The 16,093-nt window shown below is 39.0% G+C and overlaps 1 protein-coding gene across 1 annotated transcript; it reads right to left on the bottom strand.

The window, feature by feature from the left end:
- Nucleotides 1-9,116: 9,116 nt before the first annotated feature.
- Nucleotides 9,117-10,043, bottom strand: LOC149226835 (uncharacterized). Its single transcript, XM_089380311.1, has one exon. It carries the CDS (start codon nt 10,041-10,043, stop codon nt 9,117-9,119), a length of 927 nt encoding a protein of 308 aa, XP_089236437.1.
- Between the last annotated feature and the right edge of the window lie 6,050 nt (nt 10,044-16,093).

The following is a 16,093-nucleotide window of genomic DNA, read 5'->3' as shown; positions in this document are numbered from 1 at the left end:
ATACTTGCAATATGGTTCGGGGAGCACTGGTATTGATGCAGGGAGTTCGGATTGGAACTCTGTACAAGTTGCAAGGTTGCACTGTTATTGATGGGTGCAATAGTTTTGTGGTTCCTGAAAGTGGAGTAGAAAATCTAGTGGTCTCTGGAGAGAAGACCATGTTGTGGCATCAAAGGCTTGGACATATTGGAGAAAAGGACCTTTGGATACTTCATGGTAAAGGTATGGTAGAAGGTATGAGTAATAGCTCTCTGTATTTTAATTTCTGTGAAAATTGTGTATATGGGAAGCAGAATAGGGTGAGTTTCCCCTCTGGTAGTAAGAGGGTGAAACAGATATTAGAACTTGTGCACAGTGATGTGTTTGGACCTGTGAAGGTTCCATCACTAGGTAAGTATGTGTACTATGTATCATTTATAGATGACTTCTCAAGGAATACATGGATATATTTCCTTAAGAAGAAATCTGAAGTCTTTGACATGTTTAAAGAATTTAAGGCTCTGGTGGAAAACTAGACAGAGAAGAAGATAAAGGTGTAAGGATAGATAACGGTGGAGAGTTTTGCAGTAAGGAATTTGAAGAATACTATAAGAAGTGTGTTATAACACGGTGAAGACTACTCCATATACACCTCAGCAAAATGGAGTTGCAGAAAGAATGAATAAGACGTTGATGGAAAGGGCAAGAAGCATGCTCAGTGGTGTCGGGTTAGGACAAGAATTTTGGGCAAAGGCGGTGGATACTACATGTTACCTGGTCAACAGGTCACCTTCATTAGCATTGGAGGATAAGACTCCACAAGAGGTATGGACTGGTAAGAAACCCTCTCTTTCACATCTGAGGGTATTTGGATGTGATGCATATGTACATGTTCCAAAGGAGAAATGAACCAAGTTAGATAGTAAATCTTAAAAGTGCATCTTTATTGGGTATAAGGATGGTTTAAAGGGTTATAAGCTTTGGAATCCAGTCACACGGAAGGTTGTGTAGAGCCGAGATGTGGTGTTCAGAGAGGTGAAATATGTTATTAAAAATGAAATCCAACGAAAGGAACCTGACAAGATAGAGTTTGTGCTAAAGGAGGAAGAATGAGACTCTATAGCAGAGGAGGAATTAGAAGATGAAGAGCCACAAACTCTGGCTGTGAGAAGACCAGTTCGAGAAATAAGGCAGCCTAAAAGGTATAGTCCATCTGCATTATGTTCAGATTTTGCTTTATCTATTACTGACGATGATCCCAGAACTGTGAAGGAAGCAGTAGATTCAGAGGATGGAAAACTCTGGAAAGAGGCCATGGTTGATGAAATGGCATCTTTGCACAAAAATGAGGCTTAGGATGGTGGAGTTTCCGGCTGTCAGGAAACCCATTGGCAGCAAATGGCTGTTTAAAAAGAAGACAAATGTAGAAGGAAAACTAGAGGAATACAAAGCTCGGTTGGTAGCAAAAGGTTATTCCCAAGTGCCAGGAATTGATTTTGGTGATATTTTTTCTTCTGTTGCCAAAGTAACTTCTATTAGATTAATTTTATCTGTTGTTGTTGCTTTTGATTTTGAGGTAGAATAGATGGATGTGAAGGTAGCACTTCTTCACGGGGATCTGGAAGAGGAGATCTACATGAAGCAACCTGAAGGCTTTGCAGCGAAGGGTAAGAAAGAACTAGTATGCAAGTTAAAGAAGTCTTTGTATGGGTTAAAGCAGTCACCCAGGATGTGGTATCAGAAATTTGATACATTTATACGAGGACTTGGCTTCACCAGAAGCAAATCAGATCACTATGTGTATTTTAAATTAATTGGTGACCTTGTTATTTATCTAGTCTTGTATGTGGATGATATGTTGCTAGTTGGAAATGACAAAGAAATTATCCAGGATTTGAAAACCCAATTGTCCTCCAAATTTGACATGAAAGATCTTGGTGCTGCAAACTATATATTGGACATGGAAATTAAAATAGATTTGGAAAAGAGGAAGTTCTGGTTAAACCAGAAGTATGTCGAGACAATACTGCAGAGGTTTAATATGCAGGATAGTAAACCAATGAAGGTTCCTATTCCTGTAGGTGTGAGGTTATCTGCTGAACAATGTCCCAAGACACAAGAAGAGGAAGAGGACATGTCTCGTGTTCCATATGCAAGTGTAGTCGGTAGCCTGATGTATGCAATGGTCTTTACTAGACCAAAAATTGCACATGCAGTGGGAGTATTGAGCAGTTTTATGTCAAAACCAAGAAAGGAGCATTGGATAGCAGTGAAGCGGGTTTTTAGGTATTTGTGTTACACTAGTGATTATGGTCTATGCTACCAAGGAAGACCAGGATTGGACATAGTGTTGGATATTCATGGCTTTGTTGATGCAGACTCAGCTAGAGATTTGGATCAGAGAAGATCTACAAGTGGGTATGTGTTTAACCTATTTGGAGGTGCAGTTAGTTGGATGAGTAAGAAACAATCTGTAGTGGCACTATCAACTACAAAGGCAAAATACATGGCAGCCACTCATGCAAGCAAGGAAGTAGTTTGGTTGTAGAGATTGTGTTCAAGTATGGGGTTAGTACATGAAGCTATAAGGATAGACTATGATAGCCAAAGTGCAATTTTCTTGGGAAAGAACCCTGCATATCATTCAAAGACAAATCACATTGATGTTTAGTATCACTTTGTGAGTGATATGATAGAATAAAAAAAGGTGTTGTTGGTAAAGGTGGACACTTTGAAGAATACTGCAGATGCATTGACAAAATCTGTGAGCTCTGAGAAGTTCTCTTCGTGTAGACAGACAATGGGCATTTTAGGGCTGGGAAAATGACTAAGCTCTCTTATGGCCCCCTGTGGAAAAAAAACAACAAATGGGAGAATGTTGGGTTGTGTTATATTCTTTCCACATAGTTAACAGGGGGTTTGAAGGGCACCCGTAACCCCTCTTTATGTGGTCCAGGGTAGCACCCCAGAAAATTTTGGTTTTGGACCCTATGTTAGGTTGGACGGACCCACCTATGGTTTTGTGCATGATTTTCACACATGTTTTTTTTGGATGTGATGGTTTTTCGGTCCATGGTATTGGACGCGACGGTTTTCTATCCATGGTATTGGATGCTTCGACATGTATAAATATGTATTATAACATTGAAAGGAACATAATGAAAAATCAAGCTGGTAGTCTTCATTTTGGGATCCAATGGGAAAATCTCTTGTATATGTGTTTTATGTGCTATGCTCTCGCATTGTTTATTTTTCTGTGTTTTAGAATTCATATGCAGGTAATTTCTGTGCTGAGTTAAAACCTACAGGTAAGGTAGAGACCTACCAACTTAGCAGTATCATAATCAGTGATGTGATTAATAACTTCCAGAGCCTTATTAATGGGAATATTAGTATAGAGAGAGACAACATCGAAGCTCACTAGAAAATTAGTAGGGTCAATATTACTATCCTTAAGCTCTTTAACAAAAGAGGCTGAGTCCTTAACGAAGGACTCAGTATGGACAACAAGGGGCTTCAGCTTTGAAGCTAGGAACTTAGCAAGAAAATAAGTAGGTCCTCCTATTGTGTTGAAAATAGGTCGGAGGGGAACCCCATCTTTATGGACTTTGGGAAGCCCATATATCCTATGGGTGGGGGGGTTGCTAACAATAAGTTTTTTCTTTAGGGGGCTAGGAATATTACTCAAATTTATAGCACGAGAAACCTCATTAGAGATTTTCTTAATAGGGTTTTTATTTAATTTTCTATAACTACCACTATTGAGGATGTGATCTAACATTTTACTCTGGTAATCAGTTTTATCAAGAATCATGCAGCACCACCTTTATTAGCTTTAAGAACAACGACATCAAGCTCATTGTTTAGGGATTTAAGGGCTTGACACTCTTGCCTAGACAGGTTGCTCTTATGCGGCTTTTCTTTCTTAAGAATCATAGCGCAATATTGCCTAATAGATTCTTTAATGTTATCCTACAAGTCGTTAATCCCAAATTCAATATTGCAAATAATATCTTCAAGAGGAATTTTCTTGGGAGCGAGAGCAAAATTAAGACCCTTCTCCAAAAGACAAAAGGTAGAAGAGTCAAATTCCTTGCTATAAAGATTAATTTTTTTTATTAAAATTAGGAGAGTGAGACACTAAATTATTAATTTTTTTATTATTGTTACAAAAAGAAAGACTAAGAGGGGGTAGAGCATTATAAGAGGGGGATGAAAGATTACATTGGTTCGAAGAAAAGGGAGGGGAATAAATCGAGCTTGAGGGTGGGGTTGTTGGATTAGAAGAGGAAGGATGGGCCTAGACTGAAGCAGGGGAATCGAGGGATGAGGGGTAAGCACACATCTGAGCGATATGAAGGAGGCTAGGGAAAGGTGTTTCGAGATTGGAGGGGAAGCATGAGTTAGGAATTGCATTGAGGGCTGAGGGGGCTGAGGTCCCAGATGAAGGGACACAGTAGAAACTAGACCAAGAGGCTAAAGGAGACATGTGGAGAATAGAAAATGAAACCATAGGTGGATCATTTAGGCTCGTTGATAAGCCACTACGTACGCGAGCTAGTGACGAGCTTGAGGCTAGGCTATCTCGGGATGGGCATTCATCATTCCAGCTCATTGATAAGCCATTGCAAATGGGAGCTAACGATGAGCTCGAGGTAGGGCAGTCACGAGATGGGCATTCATTAGGGAGAGAATTAGCAGGCTTTCGAGAATCAGTCTTCTCAGATGGGGGAGAAGAAAAAACACCGCTGCAGGGCAGAAGATGACAGGAGGTCACCCCGGAAAATGCAGGAAGAATTTCGAAATTGGAAACAATACTACCTACAAACACAGAATGTTAGGAAATATTCTAAGCACCACAATGGGATCTTTCCAGGTTGGAACGAGAAAAAGGAACAATCAAGTTTGCATCAGAAGAAACCCAGGAATGGAGGGTTGATATTTTCTCCTTCCAAATTCTTCTTGAGGAAGAGGATGCCCGTGAGGAAGACCTGCACAAATGGGGTCCATCCTTAAGCTTCAAAAACTTCGCTGACATCTTTTTATTGGAGATTTCTTCCAGTCAATCAGCTTTCATGACGGTGAATGCATCAACCTTCCTCCAAAGAGGAGAAGAAAAACGTGTGCTAGATACACATGCAAATAAAATAACCTTTGGGAGACCAGATCAAGATTCCTTCCTAGCTTGCGAATCTCAGAGCACAAAAGAGATAAATTAGATCTTAAAAAAATGGGAAAATTCTTAACATCATTCAACTAATGATTAATTCCATCAAAGAGAGGAATAACTGAAGCATCTCTACATCTTTTTTAAAAAGTTAGGTCAGACCTCATCTTTGAAACTTGCAAATGCAGGCATTCAAAAAGTCAAACTATGTCAACAAATTCCATTTCGTGACGGGCTAATATTTTCGAGCTTAGACTTCTATGATCCATAATGTTTAGAGACAAAATTTTCCAAAGAAATCACATCAAATAATTTATTTGAGCCAACATTTTGGACCCTCCACTGTGGTTCATCATCAGGACAAAGGTGGAGCATCTGATTTAACATTAACAATATATATAGGTGCAGATGATTCAAAAAATATAAATTGAATCGTTAGAAAGTCAAAAATAAAAATTAAACAGTATAAAGTCAAATTAGTTACAAACATTTAAAAACATCCTCATAAAAAAAGGAAAAATAAATTATAAAATAAATAAATAAGCATAAAAAATGAATAATTAAGAATCATAAAAAATTTCAAAAAATAAAAAATAATTAAATAAATAATATATATATATGTATGTATGTATGTATGTATGTATGTATGTATTTATGTATGTATGTTCTGAGGGAAAAATCAAAATCCACATAAACAGAGAAATTCATGGAATAAATAAAAACTAGGAATGGAGAGCAGGGATCTAGTTGCTGCTAATTTTCCAACCTTCATCCCTATTCAGATTTTTACCATGCTTCTCAATTTCTAACGCCTCTCTGAACATCCTATGATGGAAGGTATCAATTTTGGTTAAGACCCGAGAATCCTCAATACATATGAGGTTTTTAGTGTTAGACACATGCTCAACTAAGGGAGACGAGTGGGACCTATTATGCCTAATATATGCCACATGCTCTTGGATCCTCTGCTTGATGGAACGAACTATTTCTCCAATATAGGGTGTTCCGCATGAGCAAGGGACTAAGTAGACACCTTCCATATCTTTAGGGTCAACATGATCCTTAATTAACCTATGAGAGCTACGGATAGTGTTGAGGGGCTTGAAGGAAGTATGCACCTTATTCTTACTCAAAATGTGGGTGATCTTGTCAGTGGTTCCGAGTATGAACAAAAGATGAACACATTTAGCAAAACCAACAGGATCCTTTTTTGGCTTAGGCCCGAGGCTAGCTTTTCAAAAAGCTTTGAGTCCAAGGTGTCTATTATAGCCATTATCATCAATTTTTTTAGAAGATGGGACTTTTCATTTTAAAAGTGACTTTTGTGAAAAATCCTAAGAGCTCTAGTGCCTAGGGTGTTGAGAAAACAAATTTTTTGAGGAGGATAGTGATGGGAGCTTGCATGAAGGTACTGCTCAGTGTGAGTTTTTTTACGATAAACCTGGTGAAACAAGGTACCATCTCCTTTCTTAGATATAAGAACATCGAGGAAGCAAAGACTACCATTGACCTCAGTTTCCATAGTAAACTTAATAGACTCAGATTGATTATTAAGATGAGAAAGAAAAGAATCGAGTGAGTCATGCCCATGCTGCCAATCAATGAAGGTATCGTCGACAAATCTCCTCCAAATTTTAGGGCGAAGGAGGGAAGAGGCAAGGGCTTTAGTTTCAAAGTATTCCGTGAACAAGTTCGCGACCACGGGTGATGCGATTAATAGTCTTAAACTATTTTAGTCTTAAATATAAAGTTTTATCTTAAATATTTTTATCATAAACTGTTTTTGTCTTAAATATAAAGTTTTGTCTTCAAATATATTTGTCTCAAACTTTTTTTGTCTTAAATATAAAGTTGTCTTAAAATATGTTTGTCTCAAACTGTTTTGTCTTAAATTTTATATCTAAGACAATTCAATTGATACTAAATTTTAATATAAAATATCTAAAATAAAAAAAATAAAAAAAAGTGACTTTTTAAGGCAAAAGATTTATTTTGTCTTAAAAAAATGTCTTAAAAGTTCTCTTTGTGTAGTAGGCTCAAAAAACTAATTTCATTTTAAAATATTTAATCCCTATTACCCTTTGATAAATTTAATGTAAAAATGAATCATAATATTAAAATAGAGAATATAAACATTATAATAATTAATTATAACTTAATCATATATAAATAGAGAATATTTTTAATTACGTATAGAATTGTTTATTTTGAAATATCATTGATAATATGTATATGTATATGTAAGTAATATTTTCAATTACATAATAAAGGTTATTTTTAAAATATAATTTAGAATATATTATAATATTGTATTCTAATATATACATTTTTAATTTGATTTTACATACATACAAAAAGATAGAGTTATATTAGAGACAAAATTATAACACTATAATTAATAAATAAACCTATATAATATTATAACTATAGTTATTAATAATAATTTATAATATATTATAATACTATGTTTTAATATAAATAGAATTTTATTTTCATTATGAATATATTCTATATATATCATTAATATTGCGTTATATTTATTTTAATATTACGAATCTTGTTTAAATATAATTCTATTCTCTCTCTTATATATAAAAGACTACATAGACATTTGATAACCGTTATTATTAAAATAGATAAAATTAAAAAATTATTAAAATAAAAATAAGAATTATATTTTACATAAAATTATAAGAGTTAAATAATAAATAAACATATATAATATATTTATTAATGATAATTTAATTATATTTAAATAAATAATATGATTTATAATATATTGGAATATTATATTATAATATAAATAGAGTTTTATTTTCATATTATATATTTATATATATATATTTATTTATTTATTTATTTATTTATTGATAACCACGATAAAATTTAATAGTAAGATTAAAATAAAAATAAAAGTTATATTCGAGATAAAATTATAACAATACAATAAATAAATAAATAAATATGTATATTTAATGTTATATGTTATAGTTATTAATAATAATTTAGTAGGTAATATTTTAAATGGGGTATATTTTGGAATGTGATTAAATATATAATATCATATTTGAATATTATATTATAATATATTATAAAAATGAGAGTTATATTTTGATTTATTAAAATATAATTTATAATTACATTGAAATATAAAATTATGTTTTCTCTGGAAAAATCCGTAACTTTTCATTATGTTGGAAAAATTACATATTGTAGATGCTATCGCATATGCTGTTTGCCAGTGTGGACTATGATCATAAGAAAAACTAAGAGTAATTATAACCAGATACACCTTGCAGGGTGATCTGCTATTTTCATATGTGTATATTATCAACTGTATTATATTTGGTTTATGCCGTACATATGCCACGCAGGGCCCTTATACTTAGTTCAGGGATTTTCAAAAATAATATTATGTATTGTTCAGATATTAACAAAACCAAAAATAGCTTGGTCAGTGACCAGGTTCCGTCTGATATATTGGATCTATATATGGCCGGTGGTAATACTGGTATTCATTTGTCCCTCGCTGCTCGGTAATCTCCCATTCGCCTCTGGGCATTAACGCGGCCTCCTTGGATAATTTGTCAGCATGGATGTTATGCTCCCTATAGATATGAGAGCAAGAAATATTGTTAAATTCTGCTTTGAAAATATTTACTTCATTTAGTATGTTGCTGAGTGTGTGAATGTGACAATCAGAAATGCCATTGAACCAATTGATAATAATCTTTGAGTCCCCAAAAATGTTTATGTCGGTGCACTAGTGTCCCAAAGTGAAATGCAGTAAATGGCGCAATGTAATGAGTTCAGCATAATTATTTGTTCCAACACCCAAACCCATCTTGACTTTATAGAGATGTTGTTCACTGATATACAAAATGAATACTCCGTCGCATCCCTATTGGTTTGCAGCCCCGTCAAAGAAAGCCCAGGGTGTGTTTTTATCAATGCACGGGGGTGTATGTGGTCAACGCTCTTTGGGAGGCGGGGGATCTAGTAGCTCCCCATATGCAGATATTATCCCAGCCTCAATATGTGGCCAATGCGCAGGTCTGTTGTCGAAAATGTGTCGGTCACGGGCCTTCCAGATGTGCCAATTGACAAGTACCGGAAGGTTTATGACCTTGGTTCCCTTGTGCCTATTTGACCATACATCCCAAGCGCTGCACAGGTCATGTCCCTCCGATTTCGCATTATATTGTATCGAAGTGGATAATGAGTTCCACAGAGCTAGTATAATGCTATAGCGCAGAAAAAGATGATCTGTGGATTCAGATGCACATTTACACAGTATGAACCAGGTGGGCCCTTGAAACGCTCTGTGTGTGAGTTGTTCCCCGGTAGGCACCTTGTTTCTCAGAATACACCAAAAAAATAATTTGGTTCTCGGCGGGGCCATGAGTTTCCATAAGCTTCTCCACCAAAATGAAATAGTGTCTGGTTTCTTTTGTATATTTAAAGTGATGTATCCTACTTTTAGAGTATATTTGCCATTCTCGTCCTGGTTCCATACTAATTCATCTGGTCCCTCTTTGATTTTGAGATGGGATTCAGCTAACGCTGTTGTGAACTCCTGCCACTCCTGGTGCCATCTAGGTGGTAGATTTATTTGGTGAGCCGATTTCCATGCCTGCGCAAATGTCCCTGTGTTCTGCTGATCAGCAATTTGTGAGAACACCTTGATCTCCCGAGAGCATAGATACGTGATGAGGTCTTGTGAGAGTATATGTCTACCTCCACTTCCAATCCACGGATCCAGTCCTAGCCGAGCCAGGGATCTGTCATTTATCCTCCACACCAAATTGTCTCTTATGAGGGGCAGAGAATGAAGCAAAGCCTTCCACACTGATGAGATACCTGTCTTCTGCCAACTAGGCATTGTAACCCAATCCATCTTGTCTTGAGGCCAGATGTATTTATGATATGACATATGAGCCCATAGATTCTGTCTAGTCAGCAGGGTCTAGTGCATTTTGGCTGCAAGGGCTTGTGCAAAAAGAGGGAGGTCTTTTAATCCCCATCCCCCCCATCTCTTTGGAAATGCAATCTTTTTCCAGCTGATCCAGGCAAATATTCTTTTGTCTTGATTCTGAGCCCAAAGATATCTGTTACATAGTTGCTGTAAGCGAGATAGGATATTCCTAGGTATCCAAGCAAGTGTCATCCAGAAAACTCGGGTGGTTTCCAGGACCAATTTGATAAGCACCAACCTTCCCACCCTGGATAAGTATCAATGGCTCCAACAGATGAGCCTTTTCTCCAGTTTTGTGACGAGCCAGACCCAGTCTGCTATCTTCTGACAGGTGAGTTTTAGCCAATAACCCAGATATTTAAGTACTCTGCCCAGTGGGTGGATACTGTATGGGAATACCTGGTGAGCATATTGAGATTCATGGACCGATATACGAGCGAAGGTGATAGTGGATTTATGATGGTTTTCAAGCATTCCAGTGGCAGTCAAGAAAAGGTGAAGAATCCTAGAGAAAGCCAGGGAGTCTCTGATGCTGCAATCCAGCAGGATAAGTACATCATCCACAAATAATAGATGAGTAAGGTAGCATTAATCCGAGATCTTGAGGCCACTAAGGGAACCATACCGCTTGGATGATGCAATTAATCGACTTAAACCTTCCATGACAATAAGGAAAAGAAGTGTGGATAGGGGACAACCCTACCTGAGACCCCTCTCAGAGTGGAAGAAATGAGATGCCGATCCATTTATGAGGACACTGAAAGTGGGAGTGGTAATGCATGCCATGATCTAGGTGATGAAATTATGAGGGAGTCCTAGATGGATGAGAAGCATCTTGATGTAAAGCCAGCTGACTCAGTCGAAAGCTTTAAACAGGTCGATCTTGAGAATGATGCTTTTGAGATGTTTGGACCAAATTGAGTGAAGAGCTTCTTGCGCTAATCCTATGGCCTCATGAATCTGTCTATTTTCTAGAAAAGAAAATTGCTGGGGAGCAATGTTTCTAGAGAGGATGGGTCTGAGGCGATTGGAAATAATCTTGGAGATGATCTTGTATAGACAGTTGCACAGAGATATGGGTCGTTAATCATCGAAAGAGGATGGGGAATCAGACTTTGGGATGAGGGAAATAAATGTAGAGTTGATTGCATGATATAGGGTTCCAGTAGATCTGCTCTCCTCCACCACCTTCAGTAGATCTGGCCCCAGTAACTCATAGAAGGCTAGATAGAACTCAATGGTCCAACCATCCGGGCCAGGGCTCTTATCTTTCTTAAACCATTTTAATGTGCTTTCCAGTTCCCCAGTGGTAACTGGTGCAAAGAGCTCTTTTGTATCTTCCTCATTGACAAATCTAGGGAAATGGTTTTCCACATTTATGATCTCAGCCAGATTTGTGCCGGGAGGGCTCCTGTAAATGTTCCTGAAGTGTGAAGTACCTAGCCAGGAGAGCTTGTTGAAAGATTCAGCTAGGCCTCCCTCAGGGAGAGGGAGATTCCAAATGGTATTTGTAACTTTTCTTCCCTTTGCATAATTTTGAAAAAATCTAGTATTGTCATCCCCAGCTTTCAGCCAAATGGCTCTGCTTCTCAGTCTTTGTGATTCCTCCCTCAATTTGAGTATTTGGGCCTTTTGATTTTCCAACTCAATCAAGTGCGCCTTTTCGTCCCCTGAGATGAAACCCAAATTTCGATTGTCCAATAAGGAGCTCAGTTCAGCTTCAATGTGGGTGAGCTGAGCATTTTCCCTGCTTTGCTTATCCTTAGCCCAATTGATAGCAAAATTTTTCAACATGGTTAGGTTTTTGCAGAACCCTTTTGCCAATGATTCCTCTCTGTTGATGGGGTTTGCAATCCAGAAGTCAGATACCAATTTAATGAAGTCCGGGTCCTGCAAGCATGTGTGGTTTAATTTGAAGGGAGCTTTCAGCTTATGGCGGGGACCCAGGATTTCCAAGTATATAGGGGAGTGATCCGAAATACCTCCCGAACCGACCCATTGCTTATAATGATGGAGTTGTTGAATGAGCGGACCCTTCATCAAAAATCTGTCAAGTCTTTGGGCCAATGCAGCATCTCCCACTCTCTTGTTTCTCCAAGTGGGGAGTGGCTTGTGCATAGGGACGTCAATAAAATTGGTCTGTTCTAGAAGATTTGTCATGTGCCCTGTTATAGCATCTACTTGGGCCGAAGACCCCCAAGATTCACTGAAACCCAAGGAGAAATTTAAATCCCCACCGATAATGATGTGATCAGGGGCCAGTAACGAGAGATTTAGGAGATGGTGCCAGAAGTGTTCTCTCTGATGGCAGGGTCCATAAACATTCACAATCCAAAGGGTTTTACTGAGTTCAGTAGAGAAAACATCAATGCCCATGAATCTCGAACCCCCCCAGGATGCATCAACCCTAATTGACCTAAGGTTGTATCCAATAGCTAAACCCCCTGATCTCCCAACAGCATCTAGAGCCATAAAGTTCCATCGTGAGACCAGAGATTTCAGTGAACGAGTAATATACTCGGCCTGTCCAAGGGTTTCTTGAAGCAAAATAATGTCAGTCAGCTCAACTTCAAAGAGTCTCTGCAAGGCTAGTTTCTTGGAGGCACTAGCCATGCCTCTGCAATTGAATGATAAGCATTTCATGGGGGGACGCTTCTCGGGTTATAATTTGCTCTAAGGACCCCATCGAGAGTGGATTGACGACCGGAGGCTACCTCCGCCCCAGCACGCAAAATGGCTTTGGATAGATCAGACTTCCTCCCTCTGGAAGTCAGTGGACCTGAGCCAGGTATAGATAACCCTAGTCCGGTCAGTTGATTCGGAATTTCCTTGAAATGGGATCGAGAGCGAAGGAACTAATGATGGGTAATGGAGACCCTAGAGGATGTCGGCGAGATGGAGGATGAAGAGGGGGAATGTAGAGATGGGGCAGAGGAGGCGATAAGAGGGGGGGTCGACATATTACAGTGAGCCATAGAGATTTGAGTCGATGAGACAACCATAGATGAGCTATTATCAAAAGCTATGGAGGAAGGGTTTAGAGAAATACCCGAGGCATGTGCGGCTTCTGCGGCAGCACGAGCTCTGGTCATCAATGGCGAAGATGATCCATGCCCCATCGTCCCAGCCTTTTGTGGAGTTGTTAGTGCCGCTAATGTAGGACCCAAGGGAGGACGAGAGATCACCGGTGAGTTTCCTCAGGATGGGATAGGAGTAACCTTGGGGGAGTCCTCTGGTTTTCTATTAAGTGGGCACTCTTTGTAGAGATGTCCCACCTTATGACACCGTCTGCAGTGAAACGGGACCCCTTCATAATCCAAGATCTGGACCCTGCTGTATTTCCCCCACTGTAGTGTTATCTTCTCCTCCAATCCTTCACGGGTATCCAGGTGAACTGGTACATGAGAAAGAGTTCGGTTCTTCGATTCCACAAATGTTCGATCATGGTCCAAATAAGTTCCAAGTGCATTCCCAATTCTGATAAGAACATCCTCACTCCAGTACTGCAATGGGAGCCCTGGCAGTCTCACCCACAAAGGTCCTGCCCCAATTTTCTCACGCTCTGGGTCGAATAAAGGGCTCCACCATTTGAGAAGGACCAGAGCCATCTCAATGTGCCAATACTTGGCAAGTACCAGATCCGTGTAAACTTCTTTTGCAAAATGTAGTGAAAACCACCCTCGAGGCAAGACATGAACTTCTGGCAATTCTTTCAATAGAGCACCCCAAATCTCCTTGACCCATTGCGCCAGCCTGTTGGCCAAGTATGCTCGGCCTCGCACATGTCCAACCAGCACAGTGCGCGCCATGACCGCAGCTTCCCCTAAGGTCGAGGTCTCGCCAAATCTGATAGTAATGTCTTTTGCAGTCGCCTTAATGCACTTAGTTTTCCTGTTTTTGGTGCGGGGGGCCGATGGATGATCAACAAAAGGTTTTTGGACACCCTCAGGAGAAATATTTTTGGCAAGTTTTATGATCACCACCGGGGTCTCGAAGCAGCCTGAAGGCCGCGGACCTAAAACAGGAGGGATTTTAGGGCCAATTACGGGGGTATCCACCGGGGGTGTAGAGAGGACAGTGGAGAGGGGCAGATGAGGGTCAAATGAAAGTGACTGAGGCGTGTAGGTGGAGAGAATATGCAGAGTGCCTAAAGATAGAGGAGGAGCTTCGGAGTGTCAACAAGGAGCAGCTCAGGAAGAGATGGTGCTGTGCTATACCTAGGTAAAGTTACGACAGGTGAAACCACTAGCAGAGTAAAGTCAGATGATGGAATTGGGTCAATTACCGACATAGAAAAATAGGGGTTGCTGAATATTACCTGATCTGGGAAAGGATCCTCGGAGTAATCCACTTGTTCTGTCTCCATATTTTCCCCCATTTCTAGCAAGTGGTCGGTAACGGATGGCGACGGGTGTGAAGGCGGTTAACGGCACCGGCGAGAGTTTGCAAAGCGGCTACGGTACAGGCTACAGTCTTCAGTAATTGCAGTAAACCCTAGGGAATTACCCTAATCCCGCACGCTCCATCACTATCCCCACTAGGGAATTACCCTAATCCCGCATGCTCCATCGCTATCCCCACAGGTCACAAAAAATGTTATGAGAAAAAATTCGAAATATAAAATTATGTTATTTGATATGATTATTGAAATATTTTATTAGGTTTATTAAAATATTTTTATTTTATTAATATATTTTTTTTATAAATATTAGAAGACAAATAAATTTGAATTAGACATGATGTATTACCAATAAAATTATTTTTATTATGTTCCAAGGCTTTCTTTTTAAGAAAAACTCAATAAGGTGCTACCTTGCACCACTCGGAACCGAACCTTCATATTTAATGTTAGACAATTGAGTAATAGTTAGCCATTACATTAACTAACTTCTAGTTAGTTAATGGTTAATAATAATTTTATGCTAATAATTAATTAATAGTTAACAAGTGGTTAACCAATAGTGGATTCCTCTTCCCAACATTTCCTATTACTATGACCACCTTTGAGAAGATTTACTATTACATTTTCCTGAGTTACGAAGCTTCTGATCTCATAGATGAACATCACTCTTGTTTTGTTTCCCAGAGTTTGCTTGGGACCGCAGGCCACGACAGGGCCTCCAATGCCCATCTCATCTAGGATTTCTTGTATCTAGGTATACCCATAAAGACGCATTCCCATGACAACCTGGTTAGGGGGACGCCAAAGTGGAACCACGATCCGATTTCGAAGCTGGTGTTGATTTTGAGGGATAGGTCATACATGGCAGCATGAGCTCTGATGGCAGAGATGTTCCAGTTGCTGTGATAGTCGTAGCACATGACGTTATCCCAATCCAAATAGGTCACCGAGTATGCCATCTTCTTTCCCGGTACGAAGAAATTCTACGCAAAATACATGTTTACGGTGAGAAGGATCCGAGGGTGACCCAAAGTCGTACATTCCAAGCCAATGGCATGCCTCCACTCAACAAAGAGAGTGCCTAAGTATTCCATCTCTGCTACGCCTTGGGAAACTCCCCGTCGAGGTCGAGGTCGTGAAAGTCATATTTCGTAGCCATGGCAATCGTTGAATTTATGAATACCCTAGCGTGCGAGGTGTTACTAGCTATTAAAGAGAAGGCACTCGTGTCACCGCTAATAGAAATATTGTTTTGAGAGGGGTTTTTCTTGAGGAGAGTTGAGGTCAATATTAGTGGGTCCTCAATCGACGGTACTTCCACCTCGAATGTGTGGTTATTCTGTTATACTAAAACGTAGAAGAGATATGTGAAAACGTGTGTTGATGGAGGTGAGTAAGTGACTACAAAGTATGACCCATAGGCGACATTTTTTCCACCATTGCGTCTACCATTATTCGAAGAGGACGAAGAGGAATGGGCTAGTGAAAATATGATGAAAAGAAGAATGATGAGGTGATTTTTGGGGTTGTGTCATGGTTCACGAAAACCATTATGTGTGGCATATATAGA

This window comes from Pinus tabuliformis, chromosome J (genome assembly GCF_031772625.1).
Source record: "Pinus tabuliformis cultivar Carrire ecotype Pingquan chromosome J, CPIR1, whole genome shotgun sequence".
Classification (NCBI taxonomy): Eukaryota; Viridiplantae; Streptophyta; class Pinopsida; order Pinales; family Pinaceae; genus Pinus; species Pinus tabuliformis.
The sequence above is the reverse complement of the archived record's forward strand: the minus strand, read 5'-3'. Positions and strand labels throughout refer to the sequence as shown.